The following is a 21,908-nucleotide window of genomic DNA, read 5'->3' as shown; positions in this document are numbered from 1 at the left end:
AAATAGAGCTTATTTCCGTGAAATAAGCGAAATGCCACATTCAGCAATGTTCCTCAATGCAGAATACGTAAGTACGAATATTCAAATTAAATGAACTAGCAAATTTCAGCCGTTTGTCCCATACGAGAAATTTACCAAAGACGGAAATGAGTTGATAAATGTTGATATTTTCAAGGGTGTATGGTTGGTCACCATCCCAATCTTTAAGAGTTGCAAACTTAATAGGTTTTCACTGTGGATATGAAATTTTCTGTTTACTTTAGTAGTGTTCTAAATGGATGCAGCACAACATGTTATACAATATATTTTATCCAAGACTGACCTTGGCCAAGGTGTTCAGATGTTTCACTCCGATACATTCCGGAAGTGTTAATAAAGAAATATGAACCTCATTGTCACATCCTGACAGTTTATCTTTTCTAATTCATACTGTTTACTAATTTATTTGTTCCTGCTGTTGTACTTATTAACTACAATAGTCCCTCTAGGCCTCAATGATGACAATACAGCGAAACGTCACTTGTATGTGGGTAACGCCATTTACTGTCAGACAGATGTAACATATAGTCTGATCTTCCTATTTGATATGCTACCAAACATTCAAAAGTAACATTGTTTTTATTTAGCACAAGAATACATAGATGGCCATTTAACAAAAAAATAATGCATAAGTACATAATATGTTCATCTTGTATGTGTGTAAATACTGAAGCAAGAAATCATTTTTATTTTCTGAGTGTTATCTAATTTTTGCATTGATAGCAACTGTTCACAACATACATAAAAATTGACCAAACGTATCAGTCAGTAAAAAGTTTTAAAATTATCCCTTGGTGTATTACATTCTAAGAATAATGTGTTAATGTGCTTAGTATGTATATTGTATGACAGATCCAGTACTAATGGTAAAATAAACCAAATAGGTAAAGTTGTTGCATTGTAATCTAAAGGTTCTGGGTATGATAATTAGTGGATGCAAATAATAGTTTGGACATCACTTTAATCTGTAGATCTAGAGTTAATTAGTTCTGGTGAAGAATCACAATGGCCCCGGTACCGTCGATGCTCCGTACCCCCGCGATTAGGTGATGATTTTTGTGTCATTTATGAAGATTATGTTCTATATGAACGGTTTGTGTTTTTAGCTTTAGGAGATGTATTATAGTGGAGTAATGAGAGTTTTTTGATGGGACTATTTATGATGTCATTTGCATCGTTGCCATCTGAATGTGATATGAAGGAGCATGTTGTTACGTTATTTGTGTTTTGTAACTTGGAGCTGTGTTGGAAAAATCTGAGATTGAAGGTTGTCATTCCTGGTCAGGCCGCATGAGATTTACTGCAGACGATGTTTCGGTTCATGTCACATGGTACTGGGATTTTGTTTGCAAGGTGGTGTGCATTTTTAGTGCGGTAAGTGCTATTCATTGAAAATGCATATTGGGGAGTGTATCGACATTTTCAGTATCGTGGTGTTCTTCGGCCGGGCAACCACGTAGCAGAAAGTGCATTGTTTTAAGGTTAGTACTTTTTAAAATTATATATTCTCGTTCGTATTGGAAATGGTTGTGGCAAGATTTTACAATACCAAACTGTTCCCCAATTCCTTTCATTTTTCGCATAGTTAATAATTTAGACCTCGTAATCACGAATCTGCAGTTAAAATTTGGTGCTGACGTCATGCACGGGTAGCCCCACAAACCATTCACGGATAGCTCCACGAACCATGCAAGGTTAGGTTAGGCAAACATAGTTAAAATTTGGGGTCGTAGGAATGTCAGGATACGCCAGGAGTGTTAGTTTTGCTGCTGTTTGGGAATTTTTTACGGGAAAAATGAACGAAAGTAGTCCGGAATAGGAGTTTCTTGTGCTTACGCGGATCATACTTTGCGATCAAATGTCTCCGTTATTTGTGGTTTCCTAATGCTGGAACCACTTTTATATTACGTGAAATGTTGAAATCTGTCTATTAAAAAAAATCGACATAATTCTCGAGGGGGTACAGTGGGTCATTGCCCCCCCCCCCCCATCTAATTCGCTGCACTTTTTGATACTCTGTTTAGTGCAGGTGTACCCTGGTGCAAGGAACTGACGTTCAACCAAGTAGACCTATAGCGGTGTTCAAGTTCAGAAGATTCAACAAATGCCTATCTGCTGCTTCAAACGTTCATTTGATTAGTTAGTATGCACCATGTGACCATACACCACATGCTGCACTGCTTCAGAACATAGTGCAAACGGTGCAGACACCAAATCAACAAAGTAGACGAGTCAGTGTTGCACCGTGTAACCAACTAGACGCTTCCGTGCAAAGAGAGTCAAAATGTGCAGTGAACTAGAAGGGGCTAATATGCAATATTAGAACAAGGCTTGCACTAGTGTGTATTTTGCATGCAAAAATGTTGCTTTGGATGCATAAAGATGCATCTTTAACATCTTCTTGCCTTGCTGAATAATAAACTCATGCATACTTCAGCAGCAGTATCATAGTGAGGAAAGTCGAGGTTTAGATATACATGGATGCAAAATATTGATTGCCTTCTGTGTTACATTCCATGAAGGTTTTGTACTACTTTGTGGGTGGTATTTGTTATGGCTCCGTCCTGAAATCCTCCAACCTCGATTTCTACCACATTTTCAAATATTTTCGTCCAAAATGAAGTTTCTTCTAAGAAAGGGTGTTTTTAACTAGCGTGGAAGGAAATTTTTAGAGATTACGTGCTACAAAACTTACATATTTGTAATATTAAAATTCCTTACCTACGTAACGTCATTGCAGTTTTTCAGGGCTTCCATCATGGATTCATGTCACAGGCGCACCTCTACACATTTTCTTTTTCTTCTTTTGAATGACTTTTGGATTGTGAATGTTTAATTTTCTTATATTTGAGTGAATTGTCAAAAAAATAGTGTGGGCCAGGTTGTAACATGCCTTTAAAGGGACTCCATAGAAAAAAGTGCGGCTGCGGTAGGTCAATTACCCCAGGGGCGGAGCCCGGAATCGGTGGGCAATTTTTATAGTTCAGGCCTGAAAAAGCGACTGTTATATATCCATCGGTACGGGTGGCTGTATCTTCACTTTAAACAGCTGTACACTCGTAAATATTTGTTTCCACACTGTAGAATTTTGTTTTTAACAATTTGCAGCACACAATCATGCTAAAAGAAAAAATCACTACCGAAATCGAGGGTGGAGGATTTCAGGATGGACCCTTTCTTATTTCTTGGAGCTGCACATATCTTTGAATTTGACTTAGGCTACTGAACTAGAGTTGAGATATTCTGCTTGGAGTGTGTAGACCAGTGTCTCTCAACCCCTGGTATAATGCTCTGGTGACAATTGAGGGACTCAGAGCACAAGGGCATAACTCCATTCAAGACAATTTTGAGATATTGGCACATTTAGATAACTTAGTATTATGTTTAGCTGTTGGAGCACAATCATAGTGGTGCCTCTATGAGCAAAATTTAAAACTTAGAAGATGCTTACTTTTAGCCACTTTTATGCCACTTGCCCTCTGAACACCTCAATTATATTAGTCTGTGAGAGGTTCTCCTGAAAGTGGTTAACAACTAATTTAAACCTAATTTTATATTTGTCAACAAGCCTAGGCATGTATGAACTATTACTTTTTATGATTACTTAATCATTTATTTGTTAATTTGAAGGGTGTATATATAATTTAATGTGTATATATATGTTTTTAAATTACCAATATGTTTAGGCCATTAAATGCGTAGTAGGTCATTGTATGTGTTTACAAGGGAAAAAGAAAAGATATGATTTGCTTTCCATACTGATGGTCTGCAACTTAACTCACCATATACTGTGATTTACTGCCAGGTAATTCCATGAAAAGTGAAACAAAAATGTCAAATCTTAAACGAATTTATGTGTCATCTTACACAACTTGAATGAATGCTTATTTAAACATCTTACACAACTTGAATGAATGCTTATTTAAAACTATCTCATGTCTTTGTATATTGTTTTCATACTGGTGAGATGGCTGAAGAAAAGTTATGCCTGTGATGTAAAATTGTTGGGTCTGAAGCATTTTAATTGTACTGTAATTAGGAAATAAGAACAGCTGATTGTTTATAAAAGCTTGATCTTTATCATTCTTTGCACATGAGAAGTTTTCTTGTTTCCTCTCAGAAATATGACAGTTATCAAGAGAAGGTATGTTTTACGAAGTATATCTGTAACAGTATAATTTATATGAATATGTATAGAATAAGGGCTTCCATGTAGCCAAATAATTAGAACTCTTGTCACCTTTGGTGCAAAGAATCTCGGGTTCAATTCCTGGTGTGAGTTCCAAAAAATTCAGTGTTGACTTAGTATTGTGAGGACAATGGCGAGCTACGTGAAAAGATGTAGAAGAATTCAGTCTCAAGCCAGAAAACAGCTGATCTTCATACACTGATTGCTCATCACCCAATAAAGGCCAGTAGGTTGACCTTGTCCCTCAAAGAACCATTGCATCACAAAGTTTAGTTTACGTAAATAATAATTGCAGCCAAAATCTTCAAAATATAACTATAGAATTAGAGCTTTCATATGATTAATGCAAATACAGTGAAACCCCGATTTTACATTTTCCCACATTATACATTCAATCTTGATTGTCCCAACACAGCAAAATATTATAACATTTTCCTCGATTTATACTTCCCACATTTTAAGTTTTTTCAGCTTGGTCCCCTGAAAAACGTAAATTCGGGATTCCACTGTAATACGCAAGGTCAGAGTTTCAAAATGTTAGCCTCTGTGACCTGCGTAAACATTCACACTTTGTTCTCATGCAGGCAATGTTTGTGATGAGAAGCCACCATATGCTGACCGACGTAACGTTGGAGGTGGGAACGGAACTCTTCCAATGCCACAAGATCGTGCTGGCAGCCGGGAGTCCTTACTTCAAGGCCATGTTTACGGGAGGTCTCAGGGAATGTGAAATGGACAAGGTGAAGCTCCAGGGAGTTTGTCCGACTGCAATGGCTCACTTGCTGTACTTCATGTATACCGGAGAGATCAGGATAAGTGAAGTTACCGTCTGCCAGATATTACCTGCAGCCACCATGTTTCAGGTATGTTGTCTCGAAGCAACTGGGAATTCCCAGAATGATTCAGTGTGAATAAAGTTGATGAAAAAAAAACTGTAAAGATGACTTCATTCTTAATCGCTAGAACAATATTTATAAATGTTTTAATATATGTACATCCAGGTACATACGTAGAAGGGGAGGCCTTGACATGAACATCATGTATATCACATACGTGATAATTAGAATTATGGCCATATTATTATGTTTAATATTCTGTATTATTATTAATAATAGTTATTATTATTGCATGAAAAAGTGAAAACATGACCCAAAAGTATTTAGAAAATGTCATGCATTCATTATCTATTTTACAATTTGGCACACACAAGAGATTCCAGCGAAAAATGCAGCCTGCCAACTGAGCTACTGTGCCCTCTTGTGATTGCATAAAACTAACTTTGCAATTTCTTTTTTTGAGATTTGTGAGAAGATATAAGTCACAGGAGGGCTAATTCAGGACTGTATGGAGGGTGTGAATCTATTCCAATATTTCTTTCAGCTCAGAAGCACCATATTGAGTTTCCAACCATTCTGGTGAAATGTGTATACTCCATATGTTATGTGTGATTACCTTTGTGAAATCTGATACATAATGTCACCTTGTTTCTCAGAGGATTCACAGCTTTTACAAAATTATTTTAACCACTTCTGAACTCTATGATGTGTCATCACTCTCTCATATGCCTGCACCCTTATTTGGTATGCTTTGGTATTTGTTTTCTCTAAAGAGACACAAGACTTTAGTGCTACACACTGTTTCTCTGTGATATCCACGACTCTGCTGAGAGGTGGATGCATACAGATGATTCTTCACACCTTTCTTAATTTTATTCAAGATCATGTGTAATCAGGCGTGACTCATGCATTATTTAGCTGGGGGTTCACTGAAGTCATGTGACACATATTCACTTTCCTTAAATAGACTTCCTTCGCCTAACAAAAGGATGGGGGGAGGGCTTAAAAGATTTGTCCAGAATTTTTTCATCTATGAGTATAAGGTTTCATAGTAGGGGTGTGCGAATAAATTTAGGGCTGAAACTACAATAAATTGTGGCTTTATGAAAAAAGTGGGGTTTTGTTGGAAAATCATGGACGTCCTCAGGTAGGGGCAAGGAAGATATTTTTTTTCCAGGAGGGGCAATAAACACTCCATTAGTCTGAAGTTACTGCATAGCTTTTATAATAATTACCACAAATTCCTGTGACTGAAATTATTATATGTGTGTAATACATAATTTTTGCTTGACATTCCATTTTCAGTTGGGGCGGCCCCCTTTTCCCCTTCCGGACGTCCATGCCGACTAATCAGAACTGGTTCTACATGTATTAAAGGGAAATGGCAACTAATGGCATGTGCATACTTTCATTGATACATGACAGCTTTGTTCAAATTTGGGGCTAGTCGACCAGCACACGCTTTCTTTGCTTTCTTTCAGCGGACAAGGAAGTTTATTTACGTTAATTATGTGCATTTCTATCGGTCATTTCGTACCTGCGTTAACAGCAATGCCTACACTGCATCAAATGAATAAACCTAGGCAAAGTCCATCCCTCTCTTCACTCGCAGCATCATTTAATACTTTCTTTTACAGTAAAGAAAAAAGTATAAAAAACTTATGTGAGTGAGTATAATGGTTGCAGACGACATTTCGCGAAGCTACGCTCCGCTTCTTCAGGTCTCTTTTCAGTACATACAGTACTTCGTCATATATGTAAAAAATCCAGGATTAGGTAAAAGAGGGTGTTTGGATATGGAATTTAAAATTACATGAAGATAAAAATGCCATGAGGCTAAGAGATAAATCTAAAAGAACGGTGTGCCCATATTACCATACAGAATGAATGACTACTGTAGTGTACGGATGCTGGAGCTACGCTGGACTACGCTACAGTAGTCATTCATTCTGTATGGTAATATGGGCACACCGTTCTTTTAGATTTATCTCTTAGCCTCATGGCATTTTTATCTTCATGTAATTTTAAATTCCATATCCAAACACCCTCTTTTACCTAATCCTGGATTTTTTACATATATGACGAAGTACTGTATGTACTGAAAAGAGACCTGAAGAAGCGGAGCGTAGCTTCGCGAAACGTCGTCTGCAACCATTATACTCACTCACGTAAGTTTTTATACTTTTTTTTTTTTTACTGTAAAAGAATCTATTTAGTGAGTAAACCCACAAATTTCCAAAATGTACATCATTTAATACTTTCCAACAAGTATCCAAGCACTTCAAAAACTAACAAACTTGAGACATTGACACCGAGCGACAGTGAGTCACGTCTTCGCTCCATTTTCTCTTTCGCGAACCCGAAGTGTTTCCACCATTAAGGATAAACCTCTGAATGCATGCACAAGCTATTTTGGTAACGTATCTCTTTTATTTGTTTCCACTCATCCATCTCTGCCACAATCTTGCATTTATTCCAATAAGTTCGGTGCAAAAATGATACAAAGATAAGATTGAATATGTAATATGTTCGCTTCAAACTTGAACCCCACAGAAGCAACACTGGAAGGGAGGAAGCAGTGAGAACGGAGCTTTATCCTGCAGCTTCTGCGAGAGAACGAACTGCGCATGACCGTTGGTTGGAGACATATGTTCGGCAGTATCCTATTCCATGTATTTTGCCCTATTCCCTCCTCGAGCTTCTGCTCTTGCACGAAGCTTTCACAATGGCATGAGCTGTCCTGTGGGGGTTCAACTGAGGGTCTGTATTAGGGTGCCCGACTCGTGGTTTCTCCTTCTCACTTCTCAGCAGAAGAGTTCGCCGTGTTACAGACACAAATACATGACTTATTGTGTAAAAATTTTAATGAAATAATGTGAAAATATAAATACATTGTTTATTTTTGAGGTGATTATCGTATATTACTGGGAGTTCAGTGAACCTGTACGCTATAGAGCCAACCGTGCCTGTGTGTAATGCAAGGGCTTAGAATGGCTGTCACACAGAGAATGATGTTTTGGTTACCCTCCATAGCTTTACTATTTACAAAAATATCCATGCATGCCTCTCTTGAAAAGGCCTCATGCAATTTCTATGCATGTACATATTAAATGTTGGCATTCGTGTTTTCCAGGTGTCCAATGTTATAGATGGTTGTAGTATTTTCTTGGAGAAACAACTCGATCCAAGCAACGCCATTGGGATAGCAAACTTTGCCCAGCAGCATGGGTGCCATGATCTGTACTTGAAAGCCAATCGGTTCATTGAGCAGCACTTTACTCAGGTGAGTTAGCCAATCCATCGATGTATAGTGAACCGTGTTTGTTATAGTACCTGTGATCCTGAGTTGCAGACTTTCAGTATCAAAATATTGTTAATTTCTTATAGTATTTTTTCCACTTGAGATGCTTGGTTAACAACAACCAGTCATTCAAAATTGTAGTAATTAATTTTTGAGCACTTCATGTGGTACTTTTTCCATTCATGTTAAGAGTGTGTGATTATAATATTAACCCAGTGTATAATCACTTTTATGTTTTTCATGGGACATAAATGAGAACTCTTAAGAGAAATGGTAAAATCCAGGAACATTTTACGACATGTTTCTTTATGAAACCATGAAGATTAAATGTAAAATTTGGGACCAGTAAATTATGTTTCCACTGTATATGTGTAGCCCCATAAGAAGTTCTGAGAAACAATGTAGTTGAAGAGGATGGGATGTTGCAGCCTTGCTTTAAGTCATGGCTGTTCACATGAATCTGTGTGGTTTGCTTTCGCTGTTTAGATATTCACAATAGTTAGTAGGGTTGCATAGCCACAAAACTATTCCACATGTGTTGGCAACAGCAAAAGTAAGCCACACAAAGATTCATGTAAATTCTCTAGAAGGAATTCCGAGCAGATGTAATTTTTAAGATTTTGGAATATCATTGCAGTTTTTAAAGAAGAGAAAAAAATTCAGAAATGGTTTTGCTGGTGTTGCCAAAGATCCAGCCAATCTTAAAGGTTTGTTACCTGGTAACCCTATTCTTGTATCTGGAAGTTGTGGATGCTACAGTGTAGACACGCCAATTGGATCTGACAGTATGGGGTTGGATTATTGCAGAAAAGTTCTTGCTGGCACTGGACTGTGCGCATGGATCAGTTTTCAAGTGTACATCACAAATTCAGTGTGTCCCTAAATAATGTTTACATTCTATGAACGTTAATTATAGGAACACCAAAAACAGTTACTTGCTCAGGCTGGCTACTCACCAGGAATTCCGGGAATTATGCAGGAATTTTTCTCCTTAGAGATGAAAAATTGCAACTTTTATTAATCCAGATCCCAAATTTATCTCTAGGTATTCATAAATGTTCTGAGGCATGTTTTTCACAGTTTAGATTTCATGGTTGTTGAGGAAATAAAAGAAAGCTGAATTGGAAAATATGATAGAACAGAATTCTTCTCTGAACTCGCGATAAGACAAATATAAAGTTGGTAGGCTAGGATAATTGCTAAATGCGAAAAAAGATCCGAGAGGTACAGTACAGTAATGGAATACGTATAGATTCCTATTTTAACATCTTGTTCAGTCTTTTCTTATTTTTAGCTTGCCTTGCTAAGTGTCATTGCACCATGCCATTTAGGCATACAGAAGGTGTGGAGGATAGAGTTTCGTACATTATCGATCTCGGCCATACTGTAGGTGATGTGATCAGCACTATGCTCCGTCCATCTTTACCCCCCAGGTACCCACCCATTGATGAGAGGCTGGGTAAGCCATAGAACTTCTTCTGCAGGACATCTTCTGAATATCCACACCTGAAATCACCAAACTCGGGATTTGAACTCTGGTCACTTAACATTGAACCACGAAGTTTATCTTTCAGTTGTATTGAATTAGAACTTTTGGATACATTGGAACCACAAAGACCCTTCGTATTGTTAAATGTTAATATATATTGGGGGGATGGGGTAATAAGTAAGGTTGAAATAGAGGAAACACTTGCTTGTACCCTTAATTTTTTTGCCTTGAAAACCGGGAATTATACGTGAATTTTATCATGGTCTTTGAGTAGCCACCCTGTTACTGTTGTTAAAGTTATAGACAGTGGTGGCAATTGGGGGGGGGGGGGGGGCGAAACAGGGCAGTTACCTGCCCACTTTTCTCCATGCTATGTTAAACCTTATATGCAAAGGGAAATAATGTTTCCCCCCGGTTTTGGAACCCAATTGCCACCACTGATTATAGATCTTCAAAATGACTGCTATTGGCAGCAATACATCGTCTACAACAAACAGCGGAATGGTTTCCACAGGAAGGAAAGTACAGGTAGTCTCAATCGCATGTCTCGTGTCGTCCAGCTTCCATGGCTTTGTGGTGTGTACATTGTTCTTCACAGTTCACCGCAGGTAGAAATCTAAGGGTGTTAAATCAGGAGATCTGGATGGATATTTGACATGTTGTGTTGAAAGAAAATTTGCTCACCTGTGTGCAGAATTCCTAGATGCCCTCACACGCACTCGTACTGTAGCTTCAAATACAAAAAGTCCAGTCACGTTATCTTTAGTAGTTTATCTGTTATTAATGTTCAAAAAGTGTAAACTTTATTTTGGGACACACTATGTTCATATATAGGCTACTGTTCAGTGAGTCAGAGGTTGGCTCATTGAAAGAGGATTGACATAGAATTCCAAAGACAGTTTCTAGTTCAGCAAACATTTTCATGTAGAATTGTTGAATAAAAAAGAGAAGTATTTTTGTGTAATGGTCGATTCTTTTTGTCCCAGGTTTGTCAAGAAGAGGAGTTCCTTCAGCTGTCAGTGTGCCAGTTAATAGGGCTTATCAAGCGGGACGAGCTGAATGTCCAAGATGAGACGCAAGTTTACAACGCTGTTCTGAAGTGGGTGAAACACGACGAGGAGAACAGGTATCCAAAGATGGAGCACATCCTGTATGTTGTCAGGTGTCAGTACCTGGCTCCTCATTTCCTCAAGGACCAAATGAAAAACTGTGATGTTTTGAAGAAGCTGCCAGCGTGTAGGGAGTACCTAGCGAAAATCTTCAAGGAGTTGACGCTCCACAAGCCGCCGTGTGTGAGGGAACGGACTCCAAATGCGCCTCGGGTGATTTACATAGCCGGCGGCTATCTTAGGCACAGTTTGGACATATTTGAGTGTTTCAATGCGGACGAAGGCACGTGGTGCGAACTGGCAAAGCTGCCGATTCCGAGGTCGGGGCTCGGTGGTGCTTTTCTGAAAGGCATGTTCTTTGCCGTCGGTGGACGAAACAATTCTCCAGGGTGCAATTACGATTCTGATTGGGTTGATCGGTACAACCCATTCACCAACCAGTGGAGGCCGTGTCGGCCAATGAGCGTGGCAAGGAACCGAGTTGGAGTTGCCGTCATGGATGGGTTTCTGTATGCGGTCGGAGGTTCAGCAGGGAGCATACATCACAGGAGTGTTGAAAGGTGAGTTGTTTTTTTTTTTAAGGAACTTCATGCAATATAGGATGTTGCCGTACAACACAAACTTTTACAGCAACCACAGAACTTCTAGACAAACAACTTGTCTTGAGTACATTTTTCATTTTAAGGCTTCATTTCAATGCTATGGGAGCCCTTGAAAAATGGCACTGCAATCCTGTATGTATGCAGCACAGATACATGGTTGCCACTGGTATTTACTTGTTCTATCTTATAACATATTTTAGTCTCTTGTCCGCCCTCCCGAGATATCGCAGCGAGCTTGGAGCATAGAGAAGTGTTCGTTTCTAGCCTTCAGCTTCGTTTGTACTATTATCTCGATAGAGACTGTACCAGGAGGTTGGTATATTGTTACAGAAAATGAGATATCTCATTCCACACATTTTTAATGAACCGCAGGATAGATGCGAGAGATTGCAGAAATCAGGAAGGCAATTTCACCACTTTCTTTCTCCTTGCTTAGACTTTGGTTCCACTCTGTTGTGTCCAGGTTAAACGGAGTTTTTCCTCGGCTTTTTTGATTTGCCTTTTTTCACACAAGTGTGTCAAATCAATGAAAATACAAGAGTTGGCAGTATTTTACCTGTTCCATGGTTTTCGTTTATCCCCCTACTGTAAAATTGACACTCATTTCTAAATATAAAATACAATTTTCAATGTGAAATTCATAGCTAGACAAACAGTGTTTTCAAAAAAGCTGGCTTTTTTGAATGGGCAGTTCTTTCGGAGTGTTATCTTGATATTTCGGTAGGCTTATTAAATATATCTATGTCGTATAAACATGTTCACATAACTAGAGTAGTTTTGTATGGGGTTTTAATAGAACCTAATAGTATGATTAGTATGATATGATTTTCAATGTTTGAATTTGTTATACGAACACTTACATAAAGCAAAAAAGAAAATACTGCTCTACCTTTTGAAAATCTAGTACTAAATCTCTTTACATTAAATTTTGTGTTCAGTAAAATATATTTGTATTCTGGCTTCCCAGTACATTGTGTATAGTTTGGTTAAATGGCCGCTAAACCTGGTCACGGAACAATAGTGATGTAGTTTGGCTGCTTGTTGCAGTGGTTCTCATCCTTTGTGAGACCACAGCCCTGTCAATTTATTTCTTGCAAGTCGGTGCCCTGATCCCAACAATTTCACTCATAAATACATATCTGATCTTTAAAGTTTATATGGACATTAATATGCACCCTTAATTAATATGTATATATCAACTATGGCATAATCATAGTTCAATTATGTATACACTTGCTGCCAAACATAAAATTAAATTTAAATTGGTCAACCCCTGGGTGCAATGGACCTGAAACACACTGGCACTAAAACTGAAGCAGAAGTAAATAAGACTGGCCTCAATATATATATGGGAAACAATATATATATTATAGGATAAAAACAAGGAGGGCCAAAAGGGCTAAGTAAAAATCAAAGAAGGTAAGAGGAAACACTCACCGGACAGTAGAAAAATTCAAAATTTTCGCTAATTTCATAGCATCATCGGTGTGAGGCGAAATGGACGGAACCTGAAGTTGGGGCCCAAGCAAATATCGCGAGCTGCCTCACATACCACTACCACCAAGAAACCTGCTGCCACCAACCCACCTGCACTCATCACCCAATATCATCCCCACCTCAACAAAATCAGGCACACACTGCACTCTCTTCTCCCAATTCTCCACAGTGATCCTGAAACCAAAAACATATTTCCCGACAAACCCAGAGTGGTTTTCAAGCACCCCCCAACCTCCAAAACATCCTGGTCCACAACACTCCTTCACCACACATTCAACACCCCCCTGCCCATAAATGCAACAGCCCCAGGTGCAAGACCTGCCCCATCCTCATCACTTCTCACACCCTCCAGGTGCACACGGCCACTGGCAAATTTACCCTCCATCCCAAAGGGACCTGCCATGCCTCAAACCTTATCTACATCCTCCACTGCAACATCTGTGGTGATTTTTACCTGGGGGAAACATCAACGGCCCTCAACCTCCGCATCAATAACCACCGCTCCTCCACCCACAACCTGGACTTCACTGTCGCCGTCCACACCAACCACCACAACATCAGTTTCAACGACTGCTTCCGGGTAGCGATCATCCATCTCCTACCCCAACCAGCCAACACCTCTGTTCGCAAAAGATGGGAGAGGGCCTATATATCGGCCATGAGTGCAACCACTCCACCTGGCCTGAACAAGGCCACCCAGTAATGCCCAACCCTCACCCACCCTCCCGCTTGCTATGAACTAACACGATCTCGTGGACCTGCTATCAAAACTTGCTCTGCGTAAAGGCAGTTCTGTCAGGCACCTGAGAAGTCTTACATGCCGTGGTACTGACGGTCAAGTGGGCCACTTGTTAGTTTGTTTACATATTTTCACATGGCCATATCTTCGTTCCTATGTGCAGTAGATGCATGAGACCAACAGCGTTGTGTTTCTCTGCGTGTGCTTTTTTATATTATGCATGTTATTGTATATCGTTCCATTAAAAAAAATATGACTTTGCTCCAGATGCCCCATTTGTCGATATTTTTTGACCCACCCCATACCTCCGATTTACGAGCCCCATTTGATATTATTGTTTCCCGCAAACCTCGCATTGCTACTGTTTCTTCGCTATTTCAGGTGGTACTTTTAGGTGCCTCACGCGGTATATGTATATATAAGAAATCTGGACTGGACCTGCAGTTTGAAATGAGATCTGAAGCACTCTGACTCCACTGAGGATTGAACCTCAGACCCCTTCTTATTGCAAGGCAACAGCATTACTTTATTCTGCTCCAGAGGCCCATTCATGATTATTAAAGGAACCTTCTATCAAAATGCTGGCCCTTTTCCAGCAACAGTACTTGCAATTTGTTCTCTGTGATTTACAGGCTAAATTAAATCTTAATGTCTGATGAAGTAGCTAACAATCTTGTTGAGTATAGAGAACATTCAGACGGAAGCAACACATGACAGTGGGGGTGTCACATTGAAGTGACATGGGCCCCTTCAGTCTATAAGCAAGCATCCACCATGCATGCACAAATAAGACTGAGGCGACAAGATGCACACTGTTGAAGGAGCTTTCAGACTGATGTCACAGATGACAAGGGACACAGTGTCCTTCAGTATAAAGCAAAACATTCACTGTGCATGCAAGAAGAACAGACAGAAGCGGCACGATGCACGCCATTGAGAAAACAGTCTAGTCCAAGCAACATACAAGCGACATGTTCAGCTCATTGTCGCACTTCGGTTTAAAAAGGTTGAATGGATTACCGAGGGTCTGCTTCCAAGTGACACATGTCACTTGTTGCTTCGGTCTGAAAGTTCCCTGAGAAGACGGTACAGGCCAAGTGGCAAGCGACACTTGCAGCTTATGTTGCTTTTACTTCTAAGGGTTGGTTTCCAAGAGCCACGTGTCACTTCCATCTCAAAGCTCTGTTAAACAGGATATATATTACATTCACGTAATACGTATACTTCTACATATGTGTTGTGAACAGTAAAGATTTTTAATTGTTCCGAATCATCAAATATTTTGATATTAACATTTGTTTAATATTTTATGACATCAACATTTAAATTGAGACACAAACACGAAAAAAAGGTTGTTTTAAGAACATTTCAGATGTTCTCATCAGGACTACACGTTTAGTTTTAACCCTAGCTTACCCACGCCGTACATCAAACTTACATACCGGGAGGGTGACTTACAGGCCCACACCTTTTTTTATCACTAAAATTGAAACGATTTTATTAATGAATCACTGCTTCTTTTGCTGATATATACAGTTACTTATTAACAAACATTACTATCATTAATAAAAAATAACCAATTATTGAATGAGTGTCTCACATATATTTTATCATTCACTAAAACTCCCAAAATCCATGATAATTTTTTATAAATGCTTTTTTGTTTAGAAGTGCAGTTGTTTATTAAATAAAAAAATACAATAATTTCCATCGTTACCAACCAATTGTACACTGTCACTGGCATGACTGTCTCGAATGAGACGCATTCAAAGATGGTGCCTGTTAAGCCCACCAAGTGCATTTTGCCTCCTATTTACATAACATTTATGTTTTTATGAGCAAAAGTAATACAGAAATATTGGGAATATCCCAGAGAACAATGTAATTTATTTTAAAACATATCTAAAAAATAGATATGGTGGGCCTGCAAGCCCCTCCCCCTCGGTAAGCTAGGGTTAAAATGCCCACTATGCAATATGTGTCTACTGGCATTGGTCAATATCTGTCTCTTGGCTGCTACATCATGTAAATTTACTTTAGTAGTTGTAAAATATGTCCCTACAAACCTGTAAACTCATAACAGTAACTTCAAGTGAAATAGGTTAGCTGTAATTGGTAAAAAGTCAAAATTTCCTGTTTTTTTTTTATTGTAAAAAACCCATCCATTCAAAAAAGCTGGCTTTTTGCAACTCTAGTCCAGGTTGATATAGTTCACTATGCAATTACTTACATTCGGAGGTGTATGACACCCGAGTCAATGCAATCCGAGTTGGAACTGACGTATTTTGTGCTGAACAAGGACCATGTTTACATCACTCTTGCCCTACCATCTACAATATGAAAAGCGATAATATGCTATGGAAACTGCATCATGCCAGCAGACTACAACAGGATGAAGCTTCTTGTATTAAACTCTCTCCAGTAACCTTGCATGTATCATCATCTTTTGGCACTAAAGAAGGACTTCATATGTTTTGTCCAGAAGGCCAGAGGGTAGCCATTGCCTTGACTTGTTACACAGTTTGTTCATAGCATGATAGCATACCAAAGTTTTTTCATTATCGGACATAAAAAATGATGCCAATGGCAACCTTGAATTTGTGCTACATGGTGCCGTTTCTCAACACCGTGAAACATCTCTTTAGCGAGTAAGACATTACTAACAAAAGTTGTTGTTCTTTATGTCCTATGGGTACTGTGAAAGTGTGTTGTTTTTATTCAGCAACACCCTGTATATATTATGAAGTATGGATCTCTCCTCTCAGAAACTTTTACCAGTACTACATGATTGATTGATTTGTTTTACTTCACTTTTCTGACACTTTTGGCTAATCGCGAAAATGAGGATGAAATTGATGGATGGACACTCACAAAGAATGCCCCTGCCCAAGCTGGGATTTGAATCAGGAAACCCCATGGAGTGCTATGCTAACCCCTCTGTCATGGTGCACGCCAATACTACATGAGTACTGATGGTGTGGTGTTCTCAAAGAATGGTCAGTGTTCATGAAGAATCTGTGTGTCTAACGGATGTACTGATTCAGTTTTTGTGCTGGTCCCATCTCAACATTGTGTCTTGTTTTAAAAAATGATTGTAACCAGAGCTAATAAATAATTTTAGAATGTTTGTGTGCAATGAAACATCAGTTGTATACTTTTTCAGGGCTTCCTCGTTACTAGTGGAGGTAAAGTTACAAAGTACATTTTTAAAAAGTGTACTCATAAGTGCACTAATCTTAATTTCTTCAATCCATTGCAAATCTGTTTCAAGATTTTACGTCAGGAAATCCAAGGAGTCAAAACATTAAAACAGAAGGTTAAGAGAAGATAGCTAAAATAATAAAGACAAGCTAGTGCACAATGTTACTTGTATCATTATCATATTGTTTGACAAAGTTACTAACACTTCTGGTTTGTGTAACATAAAATTACTAATTCTCTGCCATTCCTAAACCTTAAGGTTTTTGCTGTGGCAGCATATGCTTAAAAGTCTTCTTAATTTTTAATTATTCTTATAATATCAGGGCCTGAATACAGTTTAAGCAGTTCACTATTATGCAACCTTCTCCACCCCCTGTTGTATCATCAAAATATCTTTCTTAAAGACTTTATTTTCAAAATATATGTAATACATAAGAGTGAATGTTTCATCTGAACAGGTATGATCCTGACGAGGACAAGTGGGTATCCGTGAGCCCCATGTTTTCAAAGAGGCTGGGTGTGGGCATTGCTGTGGTCAACAGGCTGCTGTATGCCATAGGAGGGTACGATGGCTGCAACAGGCTGAGCAGTGCTGAATGTTATCATCCGGAGAATGATGCTTGGAACATGATCAGTCCAATGAATACAGTGAGGAGTGGGGCAGGTGAGTTCATTTTATTTTTCATTTGGGTCGAAAGTAGTGATTTCTATTTCACATGAAACTAAAGGGTACGGCAAGGAATTGGGCGATATTAGCTTCTTGTTGTGTCAGAGGTAACACAAGAGGTACTACCATGTTGCAGCCTCTTCTTTATCATCCAGTTATGATGGAGTCTTGGAACGGGGCACAGCATGCATTCGCTGTAAAAGCATATAACAAGAACAATGAGAGTTACGTGTCAGTGAAGTATGCATTTCAGAAACAGAGGTATCTGAAAGTACAAGTCTTCCAACCACCACCCTCAACAAACTTAAAAGATCTGATCTGGGAAAAGTGACTCAAATTTCTGTGGCCATCCTGGGCAGTGTGGTGTAACCTACCCAAAGACAGTGTATGAAATAAAGTGGAAGTCATCTTGGTAATGTTATTTTCAAATAAACCAAAATGTAATGATTGTATTTTTTGATATTTCTTTTTCAATGAAAACTCTAATTCATTTTCTCTTTGTTATGTATGTTTTCTTATGTATTATCTTGCCTTAAATGTGTAGTATTTCAAATTGCCCGATTTGTTGCCGCACCCTGTAGATTGCAGATCAATAAAATGATTTGTTTTTATTTTCTAGATTGTAAAGTGTGATTGAGTTTTACAAGAATGACTGGAATAAAACTGTTAGTAGTAGTAATTGTGAATTCATTGTAATAATGCATCTGACTGGGATAAAGTTACAAATATCCAGTTGTACTGCAGTATCTGTGGTGCCCTCAGTGGCCAAGTACGTTAAAATGATCAACTTTTGATGTTGCCACAGGTGGTTCTGCATTCAAGTCCCAGCTTGGTATTCCCCTCATCAATTTCCTCTAACTATTGACATAACCAAAAACCAACCTTTTGATGTATGCTTCCCAATTCTGTCAACAGTTTTATTTTGTTGTTTCCAGCTTAAAAATTATAGCATAGCAAAACGTCAAAACCAAAGTAATTTTAAAGGACATTGTATATAGTAATAGATAAACTATTGTAGAGAGCTTTCAGACCAAAGCAACATGCAACAAGAAACAAACTGGTACACACCGAAACAATCCTTTTAGTTTCTAACCAGGCATTCTCCGTGCATATGTAAACAATAAACCGACACAACACACGCCACTTGCACTTGTTGCCTGTTGCTATGGTCTGAAAGCTCCTGTAATCTTTCAAACATTTTTTGCTAACTTGCGTTCTTTGTGTTTTTCTAGGAGTTGCCGCATTTGACCAGTTTATTTATGTTGTTGGAGGGTATGACGGCAAAACACAGCTGAATTCTGTTGAAATGTATGATACAGAGAAAGATACTTGGAAATTCATCAAACCTATCAAGGTTGCTCGAAGTGCTCTGTCTGTATCAGTTTTTGACAGAAAATTATATGCAATGGGTATGTACAACCAATGATGTGTGATATTAAGATTGTATACAATGTGTTTCTGTGCAGTGTATAGAACATTAGTTTTCTGATAAAATCCCGAATAGAAGATTTTTAAGAAATATCATTTGCTTATACAGTGGAACCCCGATTTTTTAAGTTCCCGGATTTTACATTTTCCCGCATTATACATTTAATCTTGTTGGTTGCAACATAGCAAAATGTTATAAAATTTTCCTAGATTGTACATTTTCCCGCATTTTAAGTTTTTTCAGCTTGGTCCCCTAAAAAATGTAAAATCAAGGATCCTCTGTACGTCCTGATGTCCAGGGTTAAAAAAGAAAACATTATAAAATAACACACAGACATTCCATACAATTACGAACATACTAATCAGACACTCAGTTTTCAAAGCAATCAGCTTGAACTAAGTTTATTGTTTATTACCAAGTTATAGACCAAAACTCGAAAATTGTTGATATTTGCTAAAATCTCATTGCAGATTCTGAAAGATTGTGTCAATTTAAATATTTATTTTATCTGTAATATCTATCTTTTATAGTTTGGAATTGGAAGTCAGTGAAGCTGTATAATAAATTGAAATTGTTGCATGTTTCTGTTCAACATCTGACAACATTTAAACATACAATCTGCAGTAAAATAATCTGAATAAGAGTGAAAGTCTGTTAACCATTGTTTTATTTACATAAAGCTGCACTGTACCACTTATATGTTCTTAAAATTGAAAATGTTAACACTGTAATTTAGTATTCAGATAGTTACTTGTGAAAGTAATTGAGATACAGATACTAATGTTGTAATGTAACTCAATTGTTCAAAAAGTAGCTCCTAGTTACTTTTACAGTATATTCAATATTCTAGATGATATATATACCTCTTACACTGTTCTTCAGTAAAGGCTAAAACAAAAATGTATTTCTGTTAAATAGAATATATCTAATATGTTAAATATGAAAATATAGAGGTAATAAAAGTCAAGTAAAGGATTACACTTAAAGGTATTACAGAATAGTGCACATAATGAAAGTGTGTACATTACATGCAAATTAACATTTTATTTTTACATTTTAGCAAACCATAATATTGTTCATTACTGTTGAAATGTGCAGGAAAGTAAAGCCACTAGTTACTTCCAAACATTGCCTTGATTCTACAGGGTGGCGACAGACCTGGAAAACCTGGAAAACCGGGAAAAGTCAGGGAATTTGAGGTGTCAAAAAAAGTCAGGGAAATGTCAGGGAATTTCGTCTTCATTGACTTTTTTTTTTTAAATTTATTTATTTAAAGAATCATTATGGAACTCTACATGGGAACAGGAAATCTCGTTCGTAAGTTTCGGCCTCAACTTTTAGTCCCCTTTTATACGCAACACAACCATGGCGCCAGAAACCAGTGATGGCAGGAGGAGAGAGAGAGAGAGAGAGAAATTTCTCTCGCCCGGGCTTCTCGGCGGGAATTTTAAATTCGAACACTCTTTGGAGGAAAATTGTTATTACTCTGGCACTATGGGAGCAATCTACTTCGGATAACTTTTGTTTTGCAGATAAAACATCAGCGCATGCAACCTTGAACAACTCAGAATGCCGAACCGAGGAAGGGGGGTTTGGGGGGCGCGACCTCCGAATTTCAATGGAAAAAACAAAAATCTGGAGTTTGACCCCTCTTCTCCCACTATTTTGGAGAGAAGGCGTGAACTTTAGTATTCCTTTCAAAGAATGGACATTTCTCAAGAGAATGAAACATGTTTAATGTTCTTGGGTGCCATACAAGTTGAATAATAAGCCAAAATGTGATTTTTTTTTACGAAAAATAAGTAATTTGCAATTTTGGAGGAAAATTGTTATAACTCGGGCACCATGGGAGCAATCTACTTCGGATAAGTTTTGTTTTGCAGCTAAAACATCAGAGAATGCGACCGTGTACAATTAAGAACGCCGAACCGTGGAAGCGGGGTTTGGGGGGCGCGACCTCCGAATTTCAATGGAGAAAAACACAAACACCGTGTGAGTAAAGGTTAAGCCTCTAAATATTACGTGAAAATTCCATTGAATTATCATTTTTTCTTGTCCATATGGGAGTAGTAAGGGGACTTGTCAACAGATGGAGGGGATAAGAGTGGGTGGCACCGTCCGATAGTTGTCATTGTCAGACGTTGTAGTAAAGCATTTTGTTGGGCAAACTGAAGGAACATTGAAACAAATAGGCTCCATTGATACATACGATTTTTGTCGAATATCGCCACCCGACAAAGTATCTCACTACAACATGCGACAGAAATTGCATGGACTGCAACATCCAACAAAAATCGCAGGCATAAACAAGAAGAGCTTTAGACTGCAAATATGCTGCTGGAATTTTATTACTCTTCTGGCTCACTTCACCTTATTTAATGTATCAGTGCTTACGAAGGTTTTCTTTCATCATCCTGACGTATTACTGGTTTCGCACAAGTTAACATACGTTTACAATGACATTGCACTATTCTTAGATATCAAGAACAATCCAACCAAATGGGATATATATTGAATACTATCACGAAAAGTGGATCATAAATCTGCATTGGTGAACGTTATAAAAATTGGCAAGTGCATGCTCCCAACCTCAAATTTACTGCAACACTATTATTGCAATGAAATTAATGCCACTCTCTGTCCTGTCTGTTTAAACTCGTGAGATATGGTCATTAATCTCTCACTGAGTAAGGTTAATGTCCAATATTATGAAATAAAATACTAATAATAAATACGTAAATATTTTAATATCATATTTACTCGAATCATTCAATCATAAAAGCAAATCAATTTCTTCAAGAATTGACTTT

At 38.1% G+C, this 21,908-nt stretch overlaps 1 protein-coding gene across 1 annotated transcript; it reads left to right on the top strand.

Moving 5' to 3' along the window:
• The first annotated feature begins 4,789 nt into the window (after positions 1–4,789).
• Keap1 (kelch like ECH associated protein 1) lies at positions 4,790–19,110 on the top strand. The gene is made up of 5 exons (XM_083125788.1): positions 4,790–5,091; positions 8,198–8,347; positions 10,841–11,523; positions 17,461–17,666; positions 18,902–19,110. Exons 1-5 carry the CDS (start codon positions 4,807–4,809, stop codon positions 19,093–19,095), a joined length of 1,518 nt encoding a protein of 505 aa, XP_082981914.1. The 5' UTR covers positions 4,790–4,806; the 3' UTR covers positions 19,096–19,110.
• The last annotated feature ends 2,798 nt before the right edge of the window (positions 19,111–21,908 follow it).

This window comes from Lepisma saccharinum, chromosome 7 (assembly GCF_977018435.1).
Source record: "Lepisma saccharinum chromosome 7, izLepSacc3.1, whole genome shotgun sequence".
Taxonomy (NCBI): domain Eukaryota; kingdom Metazoa; phylum Arthropoda; class Insecta; order Zygentoma; family Lepismatidae; genus Lepisma; species Lepisma saccharinum.
Note: the sequence above shows the minus strand (reverse complement) of the source record. Positions and strands in the feature narration are given on the sequence as shown.

Excerpts from the sequence above, each read along its gene's own strand:
- Keap1 (XM_083125788.1), top strand. The coding sequence starts at position 4,807 with ATGCAGGCAATGTTTGTGATGAGAAGCCACCATATGCTGACCGACGTA. Across the intron at positions 8,348-10,840 it reads TTGAGCAGCACTTTACTCAG|GTTTGTCAAGAAGAGGAGTT; the intron begins GTGAGTTAGCCA and ends TTTTTGTCCCAG. Across the intron at positions 11,524-17,460 it reads CATCACAGGAGTGTTGAAAG|GTATGATCCTGACGAGGACA; the intron begins GTGAGTTGTTTT and ends TCATCTGAACAG.